The 23,513-nt window shown below is 38.8% G+C and overlaps 1 protein-coding gene across 4 annotated transcripts in view; it reads right to left on the reverse strand.

Annotated features, from left to right (window-relative positions):
- VGLL4 (vestigial like family member 4) overlaps positions 1-23,513 on the reverse strand; it is a 141,038-nt gene that overhangs the window by 109,296 nt on the left and 8,229 nt on the right. For all 4 annotated transcript variants that reach the window (XM_081072650.1, XM_081072651.1, XM_081072649.1 and 1 more), the window contains one exon: positions 17,232-17,308. In XM_081072650.1, the coding sequence (XP_080928776.1) occupies positions 17,232-17,295 (64 nt within the window). In that variant the 5' untranslated portion in view covers positions 17,296-17,308. The remainder of the gene's footprint in view (positions 1-17,231; positions 17,309-23,513) is intronic.

The raw sequence follows: 23,513 nt of genomic DNA on the forward strand, positions 1-23,513 counted from the left end.
CAAGACCCCAGAAATAAACATACACATAAATGGTCAACTAATATATGACAAGTGTGCCAAGAATACAAAATGGGGAAAGGATAGACTCTTTAATAAATGGTGCTAGGAGGACAGCTACATGCCAAAGAATGAAATTTAATCCTTATACCACATACAAAAATCAACTAAGTTAAAGACTTAAACTAAGATCTGAAACCATGAAACTCCTAAAAGAAAACATATGGACTAAGCTGTCTGATATTGGTCTTGGCAGTTTTTTTGGATTCGACACCAAAAGTACAGAAAACAAAAGCAAAAATAAACAAGTAGGACTACATCAAACAAAAAAGCTTCCTGTGCACAGCAAAAGAAAAATTAACAAAATGAAAGGGCTACCCATGAAATAGGGGGAAAAAACTGCAAACCATATATCTGATAAGGGGTTAATATACAAAATATATAAGAAATTCATATAACTCAATAGCAAAAAAACAAATGACCCAATCAAAAAACGGGCAAAGGACTTTAATAGATGTTTTTCCAAAGACATACAAATGGCCCACAAGTATATGAAAAGATGTTCAATATCACTAATCATCAGGGGAAAGCAAATCAAAACCACAATGAGATGTAACTTCACAATTTGTTGGGATGGTTATTATCAAAAAGACAAGATATCAACTGTTGCTGGGAATGTAAATTGGTGCAGAAACCATAGAAAACAGTAGGGAGTTTGCTCAAAAAATCAAAAACAGAGTTTCCATGTGACCCAGCAATCCCACTTATGAGTATATATACAAAGGAAATGAAAAAATAGTATCTCAGAGATATTTGCACTCCCACGTTCATCGCAGCATTATTCACAATAACCAAGATAAGGAAACAACCTAAGTCTTCATAAATAAATGAATGAGTAAAGACAACGTGATGTGTAAATGCATACAATGAAATATTATTCACCACAAAAAAAGAGATCCTGCCATTTGTGATAACATGGATGAATCTGGAAGGCATGCTAAGTGAAATATGTCAGACAAAGATGAATACTGTATGATTTTACCTATATGTGGAATCTAAAAAAGGCAAACACAGAAACAAAGTAGAATCATGGTTGCCAGGAACTGGGAGAAATGGGGAGATGTTGGCCAAAGGGCACAAATACAGGTGAATAAGTTCTGGAGATCTAATGTACAGAATGGTGATTATAGTTGATAATACGGCATGGTATACATGAAATTTGCTAACCGAATAGATCTTAAGTGTTCTCTTGACCAAAAAAAAACTATGTGAAGTGATAGATGTGTTAATTTAACTTGACTATGGTTATCATTTCACAATGTACACGTATATCAAACCACCACACTGTATACCTTCAGTGTATACAATTTTTGTCAATTATACCTGAATAAAGCTGGGAGGGGAAAAAAAGAAAGCTAATACAGTTGCTTATTAAAGTCTATATAATACCTATATAATAAATAGGTAAAGAAAAAGAGGCATTTCAATAGGATCAGAGAATATTTAGGGGAAATAAAACTTTCTTCAAATATCCTAAGGGTGGAAACTGGGACGGTTCCAAGGACTGTAAGAGACATTCTGAGCAGCTGGGAGTAGAAGTGTGTCCAAGGAATGAAAGTTACATTTGACGAAGATTCCATTCAATAGTAAAACTGTTCTAACTCCTCAGAGAAGTATCTAACTGACAGTGTGATGAAGTAAACTCTCCATCTCTTACATGCAAGAAGAAGATAGTCAAATATCAAGACTACAGAAGGCACCTCTGCATTAGAGGGAAGATTGAACAAGATAATCAAGATCCTATCCATCCCTGTAACCCTAAATTGGCACCTATTTGCACCCAAGTCCTCAAAGGGAAGTAGAGATGTTCTGCAAATTGGATTCCCTAGAAAGCAGACTGAGAGGGAGACAGTGTGCAGGAAGTTTGTAGGGCAGTGCTCTCAGAATCACCCCGTGGGAGAAGGGAAGGAGACAGGAGCTCACAGACAAATTAGACTATGATGCAGAAGCCATAACAGGGCCTCAGCCTGCCCCACAGTGAGCTCTGAAGAGGGATGACTCTTCAGAGGGCAAGAGGGTTAGCTGGACCTTTATACTCCTTCATCTACCAGACATGGCAAGCAGGCTGCACCCAGGAAGGGGGGTGAGCCTGGAAGGCCAGACTCCCTTCAGCTGAAGGCTAATAGCTGAGAACCACTGGCCTGCATGTGACAAGCAACAAGCAGCAAGCAGGAGCTGGGAGGTGCAGCACCCACTATAAAACCTTACATCAAATTTTTACATGTCAACTCTTTCAGTAGGTAACACACATCAAATGCCAAAACCAGCCTTTGGCACTTCCCAACACTGCTGTAAAACAGCTCACTGACCTCACTAGAAAACAGTACAGTGCATAAATATTATGACATTTACGAACAAAGTTTAGGGGGTTGAGAATCCTCACTCACGACACTATGGTTGTGTACATTTTAAAGTTCAACAATAGCCAAGGTTAACCAGAAACATCAAAATTTGATGGAAAACGAAATATTTTTTAAACCCTTCCCTCCCCTCCACAATATAAACAATTTACTCACCCATAGAAAACACATGTTAAACGGTACACGCATTCAACCTCAACTGATTATCTTCTAATTGATAAGCTTTAACCAAGCTACTCCCTCATACTATTAACATTAGGACATTAACTTATTTATAAAATTATCTGTGCCACACATATGACATGTAAAAATCAAACCAGGAGACTTCCATAAATCTCAACTGAAATTCAAGTTCAATACTATGAAAAATAATCAAATCCATAGAAGAAAAAGTCTGACACGTTCTCTAAATATGTTCTTATGCACACTCTGCTAGGACAATTATCAATTCCTTTATATTTTAATTCTGTACTCTTGAAAAGTCGATAAACAACATCTACTCTTCTACAATCAGAACAGCTAGATTTTCAACCAGTCTCAAAAATAATTTACTGCCTTTACTTAAAATCCTCCTGATGGAACATACTCAGTTACAATACAAATATTAATAAGGCTTTTCTTTTGCTTATAAGGTTTATATTTACAGAGAAAAAAGTAAGGTGTTGTGGACACCGGCAAGCAGGGCCTGCCCTCAAACTGCATTATCTACCTCTTCAGTGACCAGAATGTCCTGTTTTTAGGGGGAAAAAATAAATAGCTTAAAATTTAGTATATACAGAAAGATTAAGAAAAGATGGTGTACTCACGCAAAGCTAAAGTAGCCCTCTGCAATTTATCTTTGAAATTCTTCTAAAGCTCAGACAGGAGGACATAATGGGGAAAAGTGAACATAAAGTGCCATAGTCAAAACAAAATTGCTAAGGTCAGAAACATTTAGAGAAGCCAAAGTAAGACCAACGCACAACAAAATAACTGAGTGCTGCTTTGAGCCACAAAGTTTGTGGTAATTGTTACAGCAGCAATTGAAAACTAATACAATTGCTTCTTACAGTCTATCTCTTGCTAGATATTAAGTACGAGTTGTGTTTTATACATTTTAATGTGTTCTGTTCAAAGCTTAACATGGTTCTCTGTAGAAATCTGACCCTCCATAATACTTTTTGAATAAATGAAGTCTTGTAAAAATCCCTTCACTGCTTCCACTGGAGGTTAGAATTATACTAGAACTGGTCTAGATCAACTTTCTTTAGTAGGGCTCTTTGTCACAAAGCCCAGGAGCTATAGACCTTACGTTTCCTTGGGGTTTTTTTATTTTATTTATTTTACTGTTCATTCATCTTAATTTGGCTTCTCTAAATGTTCCTGAAATACAAAAACCTCTATAAAGGTAGTTTCTTTCAAAGGATGACTGGTTTTTCTGATGGCCGGTTAGCTCAGTTGGTTAGAGCCCGGTGCTCTTAACACCAAGGTTGCCTGTTCAATCCCGTCATGGACCACTGTGAGCTGCACCCTCCACAACTAGATTGAAACAACCACTTGACTTGGTGCTGATGAGTCCTGGGAAACCACACTTAAATAAGTAAAAGTTTTAAAAAATAAAGAAAGAATGATTGGTTTTCTAATAACAAATATATTCAAGTATCCCCAATCTAACTATTCAACGCCTACTAGCTTAATATTTTTTATAGTGTCAGATCTCGTAAGTTAAATACATACTTTTAATCTCTCAATTGCCACAAAATCAGTGTGTTTTTTGTGTGCTTTTGTTTGGTTTGCTTTTTGGAGGGAGGGGGGCAGGGGTTTCACCTCATTCCCCTACCCAAAATCCATTAGTGGCTCTTCGTTACCTACTGAATCAACCAGAGCTCCCTCACACTAGCACTCACAGCTCTCTGCCTATCCTAGTCTCCTACTACTCCCCACTTTTATGTCCATTTTCCTGCCACCAACAGGACAGTCATTCCCCAGAAGCACCATGCACCGTCTATCTCCACGTCTGTGCTGATGCTGTGCCCACTGCGGGAATACGGCCTCACTCTCCATTCCTACTCCTCACTGCTCTCCAATTCTACCTTCTCCGTGAACCTTTCCTCGTTCTCTCAGACGGTCTCTTTCTCCTTAGAAGTGTCCTAATCCTTTGTAAATGTCTCAGGGTGACCACCAATCTCCTGTGTGTCACGGCTGTTTATATAATTGTCTCCTTACACTTGAAGATTGTGAGCTTGTAGAACCTAACATTGTTCAAAATGGGTGGACAGTACGTACTGGTTGATGTGAACTGCATTTGGCAGGATGTGAGGTCTCCTTGGGCGACGGGACGGGATGTTGGGTTGCAAACGTTATAGGTCCGTCACAGTCGATTCTGAAGGCCTATATAGAATATAAAGTCTTTAATCTGAAATTTATTTTGGTGTGCAGTATGAGGTGAGAAACCTTCCTAACTTAACTTTGTTCCAAATGATTAGTCAACTATCATAGCTTTTTAAAAAACAATTCGTTGTTCCTCCATGGATTTAAATTCTTGCCTTTATATTAAATTCGTGTGTGTGAGTGTGTGTATTTCTGAACTTTATTCTGTCTCAATTACTCCAGTTTGGGGTTTTTTCAAAATGCAAGTTTCCACTCGTTAGTGGTTTCTAAAATCAGTATAATGGGTCATATCCACCATTGCTGGCATTGTCTTTTAATGAAGTAGAATAAAATAGAAAATAGCAGAGTAGTTCTGATAAAGTATTATCTCATGAAATTTGTTTCGGATATATGTTTATATAAACTTGGTTAAATTGTAAAATGCTTTTGTTACTATGAATTGTGGTTTTGAAACATGTTTAAGAAATACTGCTATAGGTTATCCCTATACCAATATTACCCCATTTTAATTATAGTAATAAAATTTACAGTGCTTTAATGTCTGATATAGTAAGACCCTCCCTTCCCTACCCTTTATTTTTCAACAACTTTGAACTTTAGAATCAGCTTATCAACTAAAAATTACTCTCGATATTCTGATTAGGATTACATTGAATCTCTATATTACTTTAAATGTAACTAACACTTTCATTTTACTGAATCTTCCTACTCAGAAATGTGGTTTGTATTTCCTTTTATTCAGATCTTTACGTCCTTAAATAACTTTATAACTTATTCATATGCATCTTACATGTTTGTTAAGTATTTAACATTTTTATATCTATGGTTGATAAGTGAATGAGATATTTTTTTTTTAGAGATAACCTTTCAGTGGTCACTGCAAGTGAAAAAGATAATGATGTTTCTTAATGCTCTTCTTATCAGCCACCTCATTTAAGTCTCTGATTAGTCCTAGTAGTTCTTTCCCCCATTTATTGTTATGATTTTTGGAGAGACTGTTATAAACATCTGAAAAATTACAGTTTTACCTATCTCTTTTCAGTTTTCATATCTTTTTTAAAATTCACTAGCTAGAACGTCAGGTTCAATGCTATTCAAGTTGTCTTGCTCTGACAAACTATTTCACCATTAAATATATTCATAAGTTTCTAGCAGATAACTTTTATCAATTTTAGAAAGTTTCTTTTAATTCCGATCATGCTAAGAGTTTTTCTCATGAATAGATACTGAATTGCATAAAACACTTTTGAGCTTCAGCCATTAATATTGTATGGATTCTTCTTTTAATCTATTAAAGTAACATAAAGAATTTATTATAAGAGTTCCAATTATCAAACCATCTTTGCATTCTTGTGATGCAAACAACTTACTTAGACATGTGATATGTTACTCCTTTAATACACAGCCAGATTGAGTTTTTAAATATTTTAACTTAGGGTTTTCATATCTATGTTATAAGTGAAACTGATTTACAACATATACATACAATTTGTGCTTTCCTTGTCCAATTTTGGTATCATGGTTACATTACCTTTACAGAAGGAAACAGAAAGTGCTATATGCTAGGATAGTCTTATAAGGAAATTTGTTTCTTGAAAATTTGGTAAAACTCACCTATAAATGCATTTAGAATGCATATCTTTGACTATCTTTTCAATTTTTCCTATAATTATCAGTCAATTCAGATTTTCTACCTCTTTGTGGTTAAATAAAATCATCCATTTCATCTATTTTTTAAATTTTCTATTATATGTGTATATATTTGTATATTATTCTCATCTATACTCATAGTAATGTCCCTTTCCTCCTTTCTAATGTCCTGCAAATTGCATATTTTCTTTTTTTCCTTAATTCACCAATTTATTGGTTGGGTTTTTAAAAATAGTTTTTAGTTTTACTGTTTAGGTTTATTGGTTATTCATTTTCATTTACAGTAATCCCCCCTTATATGTGGTTTTGCTCTCCGTGGTTTCAGTTACCAGCAGTAAATATTACATGGAAAATTCAGAAATAAACAATTCCTAAGTTTTAAATTGCACACCATTCTAAGTAGCATGATGAAATCTCACTCCATTCCACCCAGGACATAAATCATCCTTTTGTCCAGCAAATGCGCACTAGATATGCTACCTGCCCGTTAGTCACTTGGTAGCCATCTTGGTTATCAGATCTACTGTCTCTGTATCTCAGTGCCTGTGTTCCAGTAATCCTTATTTTATTTAATAATGGCCCTAAGCCATTCATATAACTTTTATTACAGTATATTGTTATAATTGTCCTATTTTATTAGTTGTTGCTGTTAATCTCATACTGTCTAATTTATAAATTAAACTCTATCACAGGTATGTATGTATAGAAAAAACAATATATATAGGGATTGGTACTATCTTTGGTTTCAAGTGCCCACTGGGGGTCTCGAAACATATTCCCTGTGGAATTGGGGCGTGGGGGGGGGTGGATTTACTATATAAAGATAAAACAGAGATCAATTTTTTCTTTCTACTTTGGGTTTGTTTTTGTTATTATTTTAGTTGTTCATTTTGTTCTCTTATTTCCTGTTCTTCCAATAAATGAATCTTACTACTTCTTTGCCGTCATCCCACACGAACCTCTCCCTGAGATGAATATTTAAGATCCTGGGGTTGATTACCTCTTAATTTCCTGATATTATCTGCAAAGTTTTGTTATCTATCTTCCAGATCATTAATTTTGTCTTTAATCATATCCATTCGATTCTCAAGCTGACCTATTTAATCTTTTAAATTTGATAATCATATTGTAAATCGTATTATTTAAATGATCTTTTTTCATAGAAGGCTAATTTTAATTAAGTATTTTATTCACTATCTCAAATCTCTTTGAAGATATAAGCTACTATGCTTTTAGCTTCTATATTCCTCAAATTCTGCTTACTCTGGGTCTTTTCTTTCATCTTATTTGTTTTCCTCAATGATCCTTGGATATTCACCGATATTTAAGAATAAAAAACTGGGTTAATCAATAAGGGCAAGCAATACATGCTCCCTCTCTAATATTAGGGGACCCTGTTTGGGGAGGATCAAACACAGGTTCCATGTAAGAGTATAGGAGTTGTCCAGTGATGGGCTTTGCTTTCGGGTATATGAGTGGGGAGCAAGCAAGAAGGCAGGTTGGGAGAAAACTATACAAACCTGCCAAATTCAGAAAGTCGTTCCTCTAGTGGTGAAGGACTTTAGTAGATACTGCCAACTGGAAAGCTTACGTTGCTTCCCCCAGACCCTTTTTGCTGGGGTTGCCCATGGTGATGCTAAGCTCTACTCTGCTGGCCTCTCAGATCCCTAAACCATGAGGAATGCTCCCAAGACAGGATGTTCACTTTTTTGATAGTATAGTTGTTCTTAGCCAGGGGGTGACTGTTATAAATGGAATACTTTAATTTCCTGAATTTTGCTCTAGGGCCCCTTCCTGTTGATAGTTGTCACTCTTAGTTCTGCTTTTAATTCTGTTTTCTTTTGCACCTGTGTTTTGGGTTATGCTTTTTTATTTTTGTTTTTGTTTTTCTTGTGTCACTCTAATCCCATCTGTTTTCAATTTTCCAGGAATTCTTGCTAACTTTTGGTCTACTGAAGGTAGGCACCTTTTCTAGTTTTCAAGTAGTGTTTCAGATTTTTCTAATTGTCTGTATTTTTTTATTTTAAAGGATTTCTGGTAAAAGGCGAGCTAAATGCATGTGTTCGGGCTGCCATTTTACTCCAAAACTCCAGTTTGTCCTAAATTCCTAAATGAAATATTCCTTTGCAATTGTTTTATTCAAAGCACCCTAAACTAGCCTTTTTGTTAAGAACATGAAAATTCACTCTTCTCAACCCTTGTTTACTGGTGAACAAAACAGATTCCTCCCTTGTCAAATTCATTTAAAAAGTAACTACAGTCCAGTTAAACAAGGTAAGTTCCATGGGAAAAGGTGACATGTAAGCATTATTTTTCAGAGGGAGAAAAAGCACATATATGTCAAGTTTGACGAGAAAGGCAGTTATAGAAAAAGAAATGGTAATTTCCCCAGATTTCCAATGGAAAGATTTACTCATTTCATTTATAAGAAATCAAGAGTGTGATCCAATAAAAAGGCAGTTACAATAAATCTGAAGCCACTAAGGATTTGATTTTTTTTCAAACCAAATTCAATTTCTCTAAAAATGTAAACCCCAAATGTTTGCTTGTACAAATTATATCCACATCAAATGCCAAGTCAATAAGTACTTCCTAAGTGTGTAACATAAATCTTTAATCTTTAAGAAAGAAAAAAGATAAAGAAAAGATGTAACCTTTGTCTTTCAACAGAAAATCTGAATGGAAAGGAAAAATACACATATCCAAATTAATTGCCACATTAAGATAATAACCTATACTAGGGGATAGTTTAATGATAAATATCACCTTTTTCAGCTCTTAAAGAATTGCTATAGTAATTCACAGCTACAGTGAGGGAAGGAAGAGAAGCTGATGTAGGTCGCTTTTTTAAAAATCTGCTGTTATTTTATGTTGTATTAATAGAATTATTAAGACTAGACCAAAAACCACATATAGATAATACTTCCAGGTCCCATTTGGCAAGGGAACTATTTGGCTCACATGAAATTTTTAAAATCTAGAAATTTTATGTGAAAACCCAGGTTTCAGTTTGTTTGAACAATCAGAATATCTGACAAATCCAAACCCACATTACCATGTAAAAGCAGTCAGCTGGAGCCTGTGACACGGGACAGGCAGACCTCAGAGATATTGCAGATCCGGTTCCAGACCACCGCAATGAAGCAAGTCATAATCTTTTTGCTGGGGGAGAGCCTTGCCTTCAATTCATAAAAAAAGCAACATCTGTGAAGCATAATAAAGGCAAGGCATGCCTGTAAATGGTAACGACTGGCTCTATCAGGAGGAAAAACCAAAAAGCCCTGATCTATCTGTAGCTTTTGCCCTGTTATAAATACTCCCACAATGGCTGATCTCAAGCTCCCAACGTGATGTCCAGAGTTGGGAAGAGACCCAGCCAGAATCGGCTCTCAGGAGCCAACTGTACCACAAGTGGCCAGAGCTGGGTGGTAGCTCCCCTTGAAAAAAAGTAGAGGGGCTTTCTGTTCTCTAGGGTTCCCATTTTTCCCTACAGTCTTAGACTTGGTTGCTTCACGCACTTTTCACCAGTCTGCCCTACCCCCGTCTGTCCCTTCACTCCCAAAAACTCTTGGACAAGATTACAGTTGGTGGTCTTCCTAGGTACACCACACGAAAGCTGATCACATACAGATATCATTGTTTAGGTATGAATGTACCACCTTCCAGAAGGGACACTGACAGCCATGAGAAAGCAGAAGACAGCAATGTCACAGGAGGAGTTTAGAAGACATATCCAACAAACAATGTTTGCTTGTACTGGGGATATTTGGACAAGATACTGATTAGGGCAGTGACTCTTGAGATGCAGAGAGGGGACGAGAACCGAGGAGGGGGGAACACACTGGAAGGTAAAGGGGACATCTAGGAAGATCTAAATCAAATGAAAAAAAAGGAACTGCCTTCCTCCAAGGATTCCTGACTCTGATAGTTTAAACTGAACTGCAAATGACATTAGAACAGCTCATAGCATTTTTTATGTGTATTAAAGGAAAGCATGGATTTCTAAAGATCGAGCAATATTCATTTAAGGGAAACATAATAAACCATTCTCAAGTGTCTAAAGAGCTACTTGGTGGAAGAATCTATTTTCAACATCCATTATGCTAATTAACAAGCCATTATTTTCACCACTGGAGATCCATTTCTAACATTTATTATGCTAATTTGATCTGATATAAAACTACAAAAATAGCACAGACATTTGCAATAGCTGTCTCTGGAGGGCAGCCTTCTCATTAAATGTCAGGCGCCTACCCTGGGAGGCAAACTTTGAATAAAGCAGCTGACCACATCTATAGAGTGTCTTAAATAAGCACATAGTACTATCCCACCTTATGTTTTATGTTTTATTAAGCTTTTTAAAGTAAAATAGATTCCTGGGAGATGATATTTTCAATGCGATTATTCACAAAAGGGAAACAACTGAAAACACAGAACGTATTATTTGTGACTTCCACCTTTAGAAAGGGCAGTAAATCCAGTCCTTGTTTTGAAAATCAAAAGGAGGCTTGGGAACATGGGAGTTAGAGAAGCTAACGCCCCAAGACCTTGTGATATCCTACCCAGGAGGACTCAGCACTACCCAGCAAGAGTTGACATGCATTTATTAACTGCTGTTCTGATGATCACAACTTTAATCTTGAATAAGGCATCAAACTTTTTCAAGATTAATTATTTTGATACCTCCTACTCAGCCTACTGCAAAGATTTTTTTTTTTTTTTTTAAGGAGAGCACGGCTCACAGTGGCCCATGCGGGAATCGAACCGGCAACCTTGGTGGTACCAGCACCATGCTCTAACCAACTGAGCTAACCGGCCACCCCCAAAGATTCTTGTCATAACCACCAAATAAAATGTTTTGCAAACTATGAATTATCAAGAAGAATACAGTACTCCTTTGAATCTGTACATTAGTAATAATAGTAATAATTAATTCTACTGTCATTTTTGCGAGTGCTAAAAAAATGAATTCCTTAGGGACAAGCTTTTCACTCCAGCAGTTACGTTACTACCAAAAGTTGTTTATTAAATGCTGACCATATACACCAAATGATACATGCTTGGAATCCAAAGCAGTATGCAACAGCCTGTCCAATCCTCGCCTTGAACAGGTCTAGGGTGTAATACAGACTCACAGACTCTTAGGTCACGTCCGACCCCACCCACCCAATTCCCTTCTACAATGCCTCTGGACAGTGGTCATCTCATCTCCACTTGGACACTTTGGCAACAAGGGATCCATCACTTTGCGAAGCAGCCTGTCATTGGAGCTGAGATCCTCTCCTTGAGTTAACCAAGGTACTTAACTGGAAACAATAGCGCAATATAAAGAGACGTTTGGTGGCAGTGTGAGCCTGAATCATCCACATACGTGGGAGGCAGAGTCATGGCAGTTTTTGAATATGCATTACTGCCTATTCGAAATGTTTGGCTGATTATGACTACTTGATGCTTTGGAAACGCTCTTTAACTGGTTGGAAAACCTTTTCCAGGGGAGTGGGGGGAGGGAGACGAGGGTAAGGGGAATCAAATATATGGTGATGGAAGGAGAACTGACTCTGGGTGGTGAACACACAATGGGATTTATAGATGATGTAATACAGAATTGTACACCTGAAATCTATGTAATTTCACTAACAATTGTCACCCCAATCCAAATGAAAACCTCTTTGCTAACTCACTAGTGGAGGTAGTACTAGTAAGTCCTCACTTGACATCACCAATAGGTTCTGTGACTTTCTGCAAAACATTGCATAATGAAACCAATTTTACCATAGTCTAATTGATATAAATAAAAGTTCCTAGAGCATCTCATCAACGTTATAACAAATTGTGGGGACAAAGCCCCAAAAAGCAGTTTCCAGGCTCTGGGCCTCACATAGAAAGGTGCTGGCTCGGGTAGTAAATGGCCATCAACTGTGATCAGATGGCCATCAGCTGTGGCTAGTTGGCCGTCAGCTGTAACCAGTGAGCCATTGGCCACTAATATAACTGCTGTGGCTGCGCTGGCAGAAAACGGGGGCTAGCGAGAGCGAATTGCAGAGAGGCGGATGCCGCTGGCGAGAATATAGTGATATGACTCCCCTACTTATGGCTCCGTGGGTGTTCCTGTTTGGCCTCACCATGTCCTGCGTTCTTATGTGGGGACCGGTAGAAGAGACCCCGCCTGCTGCTCCGCACGACACAAATGATGCTGAATGAGGGCCTGCTTGTGTGTGTATGTGTACATGTGTATATATATACACAAATATGTACGTATACACAAAGAGAGAATGACAAAGGAAATGAGACAAAATATAAACAACTGGTGAATCTGGTTAAAGGATATATGATAGCCAAACAATTACGTCATCCTCTAACTAGAAGGATCTAGCCTCTCTTTGTTAAAGATCCAGATCCAGAACTCCTCTAGGAATATTATTAGACCAGTGATTCTCATCTAAGAAAAGGGACCCAATATCAGAATCACCCGAGAAGGCATTTTCAGAATGCTCACAAATATCCCTTTGGGAATCGCTGCCACAGTGGGCCACAGTCATGATGGAAAAGCATGGTATCCCTCTCGGGTGTTTAAGATTAGAGGCTAAAAACCACAAATGGAATGTAGCCATCACATTAGGCTACAAAGTATCAGATCAATGTCCTCTCAATTAGGGTCTACTAGATAGTCTCAATGGAGCCGCGGGGCAGCTAGGAGCAATTAGGGAACAAGAGGGAGCTGATGTAAGTTTCACCATAAGGGACTGACAGTTTTCTTGAGCACTGACTCTAACAATCAGGAACAACATAGACTCAGAATAGAGAGGAACTGTCTTGAATGGAGTAGTCATGTTTGCTTACAATTGGTGTGCCAAGTCCTCTAGTGCTCTTGAAAGAGAACAATATGATGACATCATGCCTGTCCAGTCACCTAATTCCAGCATGTCTGAATACCCTAGCTCATTGTATTTCCGTGCCCCACATGTTAGTCAGACTTTCCCAGTATGTAAATGGAGGAGCCAGAAATAACTTTATCCAACAATGACGGAGCTATAAACCAAATCATGTTTTTCAAATGCAGGTCCCAATTCACTAGGGGATCCTAAAATCAATTTAATGAGTCATGACCCAACTTTTATCTAAATTAAGTAGAATGCAAAGAATAAAACAGGCAAATCAAACTACACTGTGCAAAGTCAAGGGAAGTTTTGTTTCCCGAAGCTTTTCAGGTATGCCAATATACGAGTACAAGGGTCACAATATAAATGCTTTTCCACTCTGTGCCATGGTCAAAAATGTTTGAAAGCCACTGTATCAGGTGCCAAGAGGAAAGACAAGGGAGTAAAGAGGAAATGAGAGGAAAAAGGAAGAAATCAGGCCCAGTTGACCTGCTCAAAGGAAAGTGCTGGCTAACAGAGCCGTAACCTGTGCACACAGCAACTGGTGTTTACTGTACTGACACTGATTGAAAGTCATCATGATCATGATCTTGGAGGAAAGAAATCAATCTGAGAAAACAGTGTGAGTTCAACTGATCATTATGTTACAATTAATTGGATAGGACACAAAAATATTCCATACATCTGGGCATCAGTCGCCATAATCATAAAAGCTTGCACTCTAGGAATGCTTTACTTGGAAGGATTATAATAATGTATGCTTCATCAATTAGTTTCAAACATCTTCATCAGACAAGGAGTTAGCAAATTTCTAGGAGCAGAGGCAACACCTGCAAAAGCTCCTTTCTCTTCCTGTTCCCTCTGCGTCACTCACGCCAGCCTTATCCAGCTTTTTCTGATCACATGCATACTCATTAGACCAGATCAAAAGTACTATCCCTTCCACCCAAATCCTCAAAAACAAGCAGAGGAAAAGAGTCCAGAAGTGTCTATAATCGTTACCATTAACACACAGGCAACATGTTTAAGAGAATTTTCTTCCTGTGGTGCTCTCTTAAAATTATTTTAATCTAAGTGAGGAAGTCAGCAGATACAACAGGATCTCATCAGAAGATACAAGAACAAAATCTTTACCAAAAATAAAACATTTTGTAAACATCACAAGAAAATGAAGTAAGTATCATGTTAAAGGTATTGTTTTAAATATTAGTATACAAATGTCCTGTCCTTTTTGTATAAATTTTGTTCAATTTTGACTACTAAAAAATAAAAGTTAGAAAAAAGGTTGGGGTCTTCCCAGCACCAGCATAAATGATCACTGAAAGGAGAGATTCCTCAAGCACAAGGAAAATTGGCAGTCTCACATTATATTTTCATTAGGTACCTTCCAGGATTACCCTGGATGCTGATTAAATCAATGTCTCATGAGCAGTGCAATGATTATTTTAAGTAAATTTATTCCTTCTAGGCCATCCAGATAAGAGACTATTGTGTTACTACAAAACCACCATTTCACTATTGACTTGAGCTCTACAGTGTACTATTGAGATATTTCTTTTATTTTCCACTAGTAGACATAATGAAGCCTTAAGGCTATCAGGGTATTATATACTCAAGTCCTAATAGGTACTGTTCTCTTCAAAATGCTAAAACAATAACATCTTCAAACATGCCTAAGTTTTCGGTTCTCCATGAGCAAAAGAAAAGAGAATCATTTAGGTCACCTACATGAGTTGGGAAACTGATCTCAAGTAGTAGAACATTTTTCTGTTTGGAATAAGACACCCAAATCAGATTACATACACAAGACTGTTTTAAAGTGTTGAGGAGAATGTTAAGTTTAAGAGCAATTTATAACAAAAGCAAAAATAGAATTTAATCTAGGGCAGAGACAGCTGAAATCAGGCTGAACAAGCCCAAATAGGTCTTCAGAAATCTACTTGAAAGACTGAACTTAATGCTCAACTTTGCCTATAAATTACATGAATTTTCATACTAACATTACTAGGTAATAGAAAATACATTGAACAGCTGGTTTTTGAGTTCTGCGCTCTTAGGAGTGGTGCACAGAGAGCCACAGTAAAAAATTTTAAAAGTTTCTCAAAAATGTTGTCTACATGTTAATAATGATTATAGATATCTTTGGACTTTTTTCCTCGTCTTTAGTTGTAAAATATGATCCCAAGAAGCTGAAACCATTACAGAGGGATTCCAGGATTACGCCAGTTCATTCCTAAACCAGTTGGAATAGCCAGAGTCCAAAGAACATTCCAGAATAAAGTCTACTCTGTGATCGCTGTAGCTTATTATATGTATACAGTTGTCCCTGGGTACCCACAGGGGATTGGTTCCAGGACCCCTGTGGACACCAAAATTTGAGGATGCTCAAGTCTCTTGTGTAAAATGGCATAGTATTTACATATAACATATGCATACCCTCCCATATACTTTAAATTATCTCTAGATTACTTATAATATCTAATACAATGTAAATGCTATGTAAATAGTTGTTATACTGCATGTTTAGAGAATGACAAGGAAAAAAGTCTGTACATGTTCAGTAGAGACCCAACCATCATTGGCCTAACTATACAGTACATGTCAGCAACAATGTAACTTTTCTTTCCAAATTATTTTCAATCCGTGGTTGGTTGTATCGGGGATGCGAAACCAGCAGATACAGAGAGCCAACCGTATATCCTTACTTTGCAAAATAGCAATGGCTGTGTTCAATACAGGAGGAAAGTAAGAATTCCTCTCTCCCTTGGCAGTATCATTCTGTTTCTATGAAAACAGCTCTCCCAAACTGTAGGCTCCAAGGAGGCCCTGCATCAATGTCACCAAGCATACCCAGTCTCTCCTTCTGTACATTTTACAGCTGCGAGAGTCTATATACAATAAGTTCATAAACTCCATGAAGGCAGGGACAGCCTTTGCCCATCTATATACGTCACTTACACGTAAGCATTCAATCGTTGCTCACTGATGTGGAAACTACACAGGCCTTCAACCTGAACAGAGTGATCCTGAAGCTGGGTTCCAGGAGAGAACCTGAGAAGGTAGCAGAAAGAAAGAAACCAGCTCTCTACACTCGGGGCACCTGGAGCTGCCCTGAGGTCAACCCTTCTGGTTTTCATTTGTATAAACAGTATTTCCTTTTACTAATCTTAACTAAACATGGGCATTATAAAACAGAGAAATTCAAAATATTGTATTATAGAAAAATTTCTAAATTAATTATATTAACGTTTAACAAAGTTTATAACTAGCTATTCATAAAAGTCATTCTTGCAAATATTGTTCAGCAAGCAATTTTAATTTTGAACAGAACATTTAAAAACAAATATACCTTTGGGTGAGCAGGAAAGTCACTTTAACACTTGGGGAATAATCTTCCGGCGTTGATGTTCATTCTCCTTCTGCCCCTCCCCCACATGTTGCTTCCACACATTAGTGACTGTTCGTCCCCCCAATATTTGCTCTCTCTGAGCTATGCAAATGGAATTTTCACAACTGTTTTCCATTATGAGACGTACTGCACACTTCCACTGACAGGAATGATCGTGGATGATTTTTTTCCCATCTCTAGTTCCCTGGTGGTCAATTCGTCCATCAACCAACACATATTTCTCTCAACTTCTAGACAAGTAAGGAGTATCTCCATTCAGAGCCCACGAGAGGAAGCTGGGAAGCAAAGGGCTTACTGCAGTTAACTGTTCAAGTCCTAGCAATCAAAGACTTACAGGTTTGGGCGCTCACAAATAAAAATGAGGATGCCAGGCTGTTGTCTCTGAGGAAACCAACCAAAACTCACAGCCGATAGCCACAAAACCACGCCATGCGTCACCTAATTTTAGTATAATGCAGGAGACTAGAGGGCACGGTGAAAAGCAATTAAAAGCCATGCCTGACTTACGTTTTTCATCGTCAGCATGCACCAAAGACGCCGCCCTTGACAGAACATCCAACGGTGTCTCCATTCTTAGTTGGAGCCTAGAAGGAAAAAAAAAAAAAAAAAAGGAAAAAATAAAGGAATTTAAACAGAATTTGAAAGACACTTTTAGAATTTTGGTTGTTAACAATCAGAATGAGTCCCCCAAGAAATGCACAGCACTCTTCTGAAGATGAAATTCTTCCTATCCTGTGAAGAAGCTGAATGGACTGGGCTCAGGAACAGATAAAGGGTTAAATTCCATTCTGTCTACTAAGCTAACCCTTGCAGATTCCAGGAAGCAACTCATGTCAGAACGAAAAGACAGGATATTGTGAATATTCATGCCCATGTTATTTGTGCTTATAAATGTTTATGTGTGTGTGCGTAATAACACGCCTGTACAGACATACCCAGTAAAAAATAGTTTTCGGAACAAAGGCTGCTCTATGAATATAGCATTACTACCAGTCTGAGATTTTTGTTGTGGTGGTGGTGGCGGTTGGTTTATTAGTTTTAACAAAAATTACTAAGACTGAACCATTCTGTTCTTTTGCCACCTTAGCTGAGAGATTCTGCAGACTGTGTAGCTTAATGCATGCACTGTACGCACAAAATGTTGTATATGGACTCCATCAGTGAGTTAAATGGTATTTTAAGTTCAATAGGAATCTTTTTTAAAATGTCGTGTTTTATAGTGTACTTAATATCACCTCCACCTCTCACCAATTTATGTAGAACCATATTTTTAAATAAGCCTGATTTTTTAATTGTTTTCTTAAATTACCACATACACGTAAAAGCAAAAACTGCAAAAGATTTAAAGATGGTAGAAAACCTAGAAAACCAGGCTACTTTTGCCCAGTTTTCCTTTTCTGGATTTACACACACACACACGTAATTATTGGGAAAATAGACACACTCTATTAGTTCAACAACTGAGAAAAAAAAATAACTGCACCCCTTAGAGACACTCAGCATTTATTTGGCATTCAATTTAGTGAGGACCTTTGTATGTGCCAGTTACAACATGCAGCAGACCAGCTTTTCTTTGTAATATTCATACTTCAAGCCTCCAAAGAAACATCAGTTCTTAATGTTGCAATGTGATTTCATTCAGTACACATTAAATACCCACTAGGCGCTAAGGCGAGAAAAATGAACACGGCCCAGTAGTTGCCTTCAAAGGGCTTTCAATCTGTACAGCAGACATCCCTACAAAAAAATCTAGCATAAGGGAGCATTTTTCCTTTGCATTGGATGTTCCTATAAGAAAAAAATTGGGGGGGGCCGGCCCGGTGGCTCAGGCGGTTAGAGCTCCATGCTCCTAACTCTGACAGCTGCCAGTTCGATTTCCACATGGGCCACTGGGCTCTCAAGCACAAGGTTGTCAGTTTGGCTCCTGAAGACCCGCAAGGGATAGTGGGCTCCACCCCCTTCAACTAAGATTGAACACGGCACCTTGAGCTGAGCTGCCGCTGAGCTCCCAGATGGCTCAGTTGGTTGGAGCACGTCCTCTCAACCACAAGGTTGCCAGTTCAATTCCTCGAGTCCCGCATGGGATAGTGGACTGTGCCCCCACAACCAGCAACGGCAACTGGAGCTGAGCTGCGCCCTCCACGACTAAGACTGAAAGGACAACAACTTGACTTGAAAAAAAGTCCTGGAAGTACACACTGTTCCCCAATTAAAGTCCTGTTCACCTTCCCCAATAAAATCTTAAAAAAAAAAAAAAGTCTCTGAAAGGGTACAAAGAGCATGCTCCCTGAACAGTGGGAGGTCTGCATGTTAAAAAAATATACGTACATATTTTTTTCTATGACAAATATGTTTGGGAAACACTGGAATAAACCAAATTAACCATCTTACTTTCCTTCCTGTGCGCTTGACATGCTGCTGGACTTGACACGGGACAAACGCAGTGTCCCCTTGAAACGGGACAAATGCTCTGTGCTCAAAATCTCTCAAACCTCACTGGCCATTCTTTTAACTTGAAACATCTCTTAGAGAACACTTAAGGAAATAATGGATTCAGGCAAAATGTGCTCAGTGTCAAAAGAGCAGTAGAAGTAAAGTCCTATAGAAATACAGAGGGATCCTGAAGGGCTTTGTGGAGAAAACAGAACTTGAGCTGAGCCTCTGAAGAACAAATATAGAAGCACTCAAGCAAGGAGGAACACAAGCAGAATCCATTCAGGAACAAGCTGTCTACATGGGCTAGAAGAGTAAAATGGGGATAGTAGATAAGAGATAAGGATGGAAATTATCTGGGGCCCCAGTGGAAGGACTGAGGGCTCTGACAGGATTTGAGCTTGATTTTGTATGCATTAGGGAGCCGCTGAAATCTCTGAGCAGAAATATAACTTGGTCATCTATGTGTTCTACACAAATTATTCGGGTGGCTCCATGTAGAATGGAGCAGAGCCATTCTACGGAATGGAAAACCAAAGGCAGGGTAGAGGATTTAAAAGCTGCAGCTATGCAGAATGAAGAAGATAACGGGGGCGTTATGGGAACAGTGGGGATAAGAGGGAACTGCCAGAGCTTGGGAAAAATCTCAAGATGTGAGAGGAGAGTCAAAGAAGACTGAATGACTGGACAGGTAGTGGTGTCATAAACCCAACAGTAAATTTCTTCTTTTTCAGAGACAGGGAGGATGAGTAAAATCAGAGAGGTATAAGAGAAAAACAAATGACATTCACAATCCCAAATCTTCTTCATAAGATTGAAAAGATCGTGTCCTGAGAGTAAGGATTTGTGAACTTTTTCAAAGGTGGTGAAAACAAAGCAAGGTTTGAAACAGACTGGGAGGAAAACGTTTGCTGAACTCCCAAGAACTCAATAAACATTCTCTTCACCCAAGCCAGTTTCCTATTCAGGCAAGGTTTGGGTTTTAAGTCTTTTATTTTGATTAATACTGATAAGCATTCTACTCCTTAATGCAGTATTTACACTCACAATTCCTTAATTTCCCCCATTAAGTTCAAGGACAATGCTTTCAAAATTCTAAACCCAAACAGATCAATATTAACATATGCCTTAAATTATATAAAGTATGCAGACCCAGAATTCCAGCGTAGATTAGATATTTAAGTTTATTCAGATAGTATGAAATCGAAACCCCCAAGTAACTTATGTTCAAAGTAGATAGATAAAAGAGATTGGATGTTTATGGTTCAACTACAGGCACCTGCCATCTGCTGCAACCTTATTATTGAAACAAACCAATTTTTATTGCAGTTATTCTGAGTTCAACAAAGTACTTGGGAGAGGTTGAAGAGAACAGAAGATCCCTGCTTTTAAAGAGTTACAGTCTTGTTTGTGAACCTAAAGTATGTGGAATAGAATAGAAAAATTTTAAAGAGAATAGAAGACTAAATATAATTTAAAATTAAAATGTGTATTGTGTGGTAAAAGAGATCAGTGTCAGCTAAGTGGTCTTGGGGGGGGTGTTGGTGTGTGTGGGTGTGGGTGGGTGGATGTGTGTGGGTGTGGGTGTGGGTGGGTGGATGTGTGTGTGTGTGTGGGTGTGTGTGTGCGCACGCGCGCGTGTTTCAAAACGCCACACCGAAGGTTTCCTTCCCCCGTTTCTCCCCGCTGGACAGTCAGTCACTCTCCTCTCTGACCTAACTCACCTGCGGATCACAGTTTGACTATTTCCTGGTTGGAAGGACCCTGTCTTATCCAGCAGTCCTGTTGGATCCACAGACAGGAAAGGCACAGAGGCAGGAAGGAGAAGCTGGGACGGGAAGGCTGAGACCAGCCCGGTTAGAATTGCAAATTCTTGTTAAGAAGCAGAAGCAGCTAAATTTTGAGGAGCATGATGTGGGTGGATTTAGGAAAGAGCCGAAGGCTACCCAGCGTAGCAGAGAACAGGCGTCATCTTCAATCCCTGAGCAGGCTGGGGATAGGACGGTAATGACATTTTAGTTGAGCAGTTCTGGGGAGGATGGTTTGACTTGAGGGGGTGATGTGCGGGGCCACTGGGGGCAGGTCAGTTAGGAGACTGGTCTGAGGTAAGGACAACAGCGTCTGGTAATAACACAGTAAAACAGGTGGGAGATGCAAACAAGGCACTAGGCATTATCTAGCCACAAAAGACCTAAGTAAATAAAGGTGAGAGATAACAGTAACTTTTTTAAAAAAAGTCTTCTAAATTTTATATCTTATACAATATCACAGCCCAATACACCCAGTAAAACATATTAGTAACATGGGGGGGGAACTAAGGTTACAGTATTTGTCGGAAGGTTACACTACACTCAGAGGCAGATTAGCATAATGGCTACTTAAAAGGATGATCTTTGAATGCCAATCTGAGTTTGAATCAACTCAGCCACTTCCTGTCTGAGTGACTCTGGAAAGTGACTTTACCTCTGTGTCTGTTTCCTCATCTGTAAAATGGGGATATTAACATCATCTCCCTCAGGGTGTTATGAGAAGTGAATGGGCTTTATATTAAAATAATTTTTTGTGAAAACATGCTAAATAAATTGCAAATGACGGTAAATGTCTTTTTAAAAGACACGGCACTGGACACTACTTTAGATAAGAGTAATTGGGGAAGATTTCTCTGAGATGAAGGAAAGCTGAGACCTAAAGAATGTGAGAAATTAGTCTTGTGAAGGGAGGGGAGGGGGTACAAATAGCATTTGGAAAAAACCCAAGACAGACCAAATCTGGACATGTGAATGTGGAGGAGTGCTGCGACCTGATAGCAGTGCTGGGAGCACAGGGGAGAAGCAGGGAGAGGAAGAGGAAGAGAGGGAGAGGGAGAGGTGCGGCTGGGAGGTGGGCCAGATCACGCATACCCTGCAGGGTATGATAAAGCTGAGATTTTATTCACAGCCACTGAAAAGCCCTTGAATGGTCTGAATGGCTTTAAACGGGGGAGTTCCATGTCTGGTTCATTTTATAGCCTTTATGAACCATAAATCATCTACTACCCTTTGGCAAAAAATTACGCAGCATCTAGAAAATAAATCTAAGTACATCCCAATAGTCTTCTCATCTCTGAGATAGTTTTTACAATATGAGATCATGGCAACCAAAAATCTAATCACTTAGAATGCTAACACCTGGAACTTAATAGCAACATTAAAGTGAGAGGAATGTGCTTCTGGAAACAGACAAAAGTGCACTCTACCGTATTGCAACCTATTTCTGCTCTATCCATTCACCTTCTTTCATGACTGCTGCCAACAGGAACATTGCTCATGATGAATAGAACATACATTTTGTTTTATTTCTTTTTCACGCAATGGTCATGTATTTTCTCTGCTAGCCCACATTCTGTTCCGCAGGATCCCTTATCGTTAATAATATGCTCTTCCAAATAGCTTCCAGTTGAAAATTAGAGAATAGGTGTCGATTCTAAAGCTACTAAAATGTAGAGGGGCATTCGGTGCCAATGACAAGCCTTCTACAAAGCCAGGTCCCATTTTGATCAACGAGACTCGAACACCTATCTTGGGAACAGAGTTATGGGGTGTATCAGATTTTTGTTTTTCAGGCAAGGGGATGGAATTGTAAGATCTGTTATGGAAGTGTTCCAAGGTGAAAGCTATGGCTCCTGGACTGCTTTGCTCCTGGGCTCTTCCAGTAATAGTGGTTAACTAGCATAGTTATGAAAGCGTATGAGCAGGAGGTGAAAACCAGCGGGGGTGGGGGGCAACACATTCAAACCTCCTGATGTTCCTGTCACACTGTCTCTTGGCCAAAAGCCAGAAACAGGAAAAATACCACTATCCTGGGAGACTGTAGCATCTCCAACTTCCAGATGCCCACTCTTCAGTATCCCTAATTCCTACTGGCCCTGTTCCATCACTCTAGTTCCCCATCAGGACCACCTCCTGGGCTAATCCAACTGGGCCTCACTAATAGAGTACAAGTGTGAACTACCACACCCCAGTACAGGGTGTACAGCCCTTTTAACCATGGAGAATTTAGAGGCTTTCACTGGGTATCTTCTCTCTATTAAACACCACATCGAGACGGTATGGAAAAGGAAAAGGAAACTCACTGCCCTGGAGAAACTTCACCGAATGTGATGACACTGGTCGATTTGGGTAGCTGTCCACATCAATGAGAGGAATAAATGCAATGAAATTTGAGACCCGTCGTCCCCAGATTCTGGTGGCCACACACAAGCATAGCTTCAGGCACATCAGGTAGATGTGAGTTAACTCCTCCTAGGTGTCTTCCCCACAGTGTTTCCTAATTGCTGCCCCACTAACTTCTTGCAAGACACATTCTTCCTGTTAACAT

This window comes from Rhinolophus hipposideros, assembly GCF_964194185.1.
Source record: "Rhinolophus hipposideros genome assembly, chromosome: 14".
In the NCBI taxonomy this organism is placed as follows: domain Eukaryota; kingdom Metazoa; phylum Chordata; class Mammalia; order Chiroptera; family Rhinolophidae; genus Rhinolophus; species Rhinolophus hipposideros.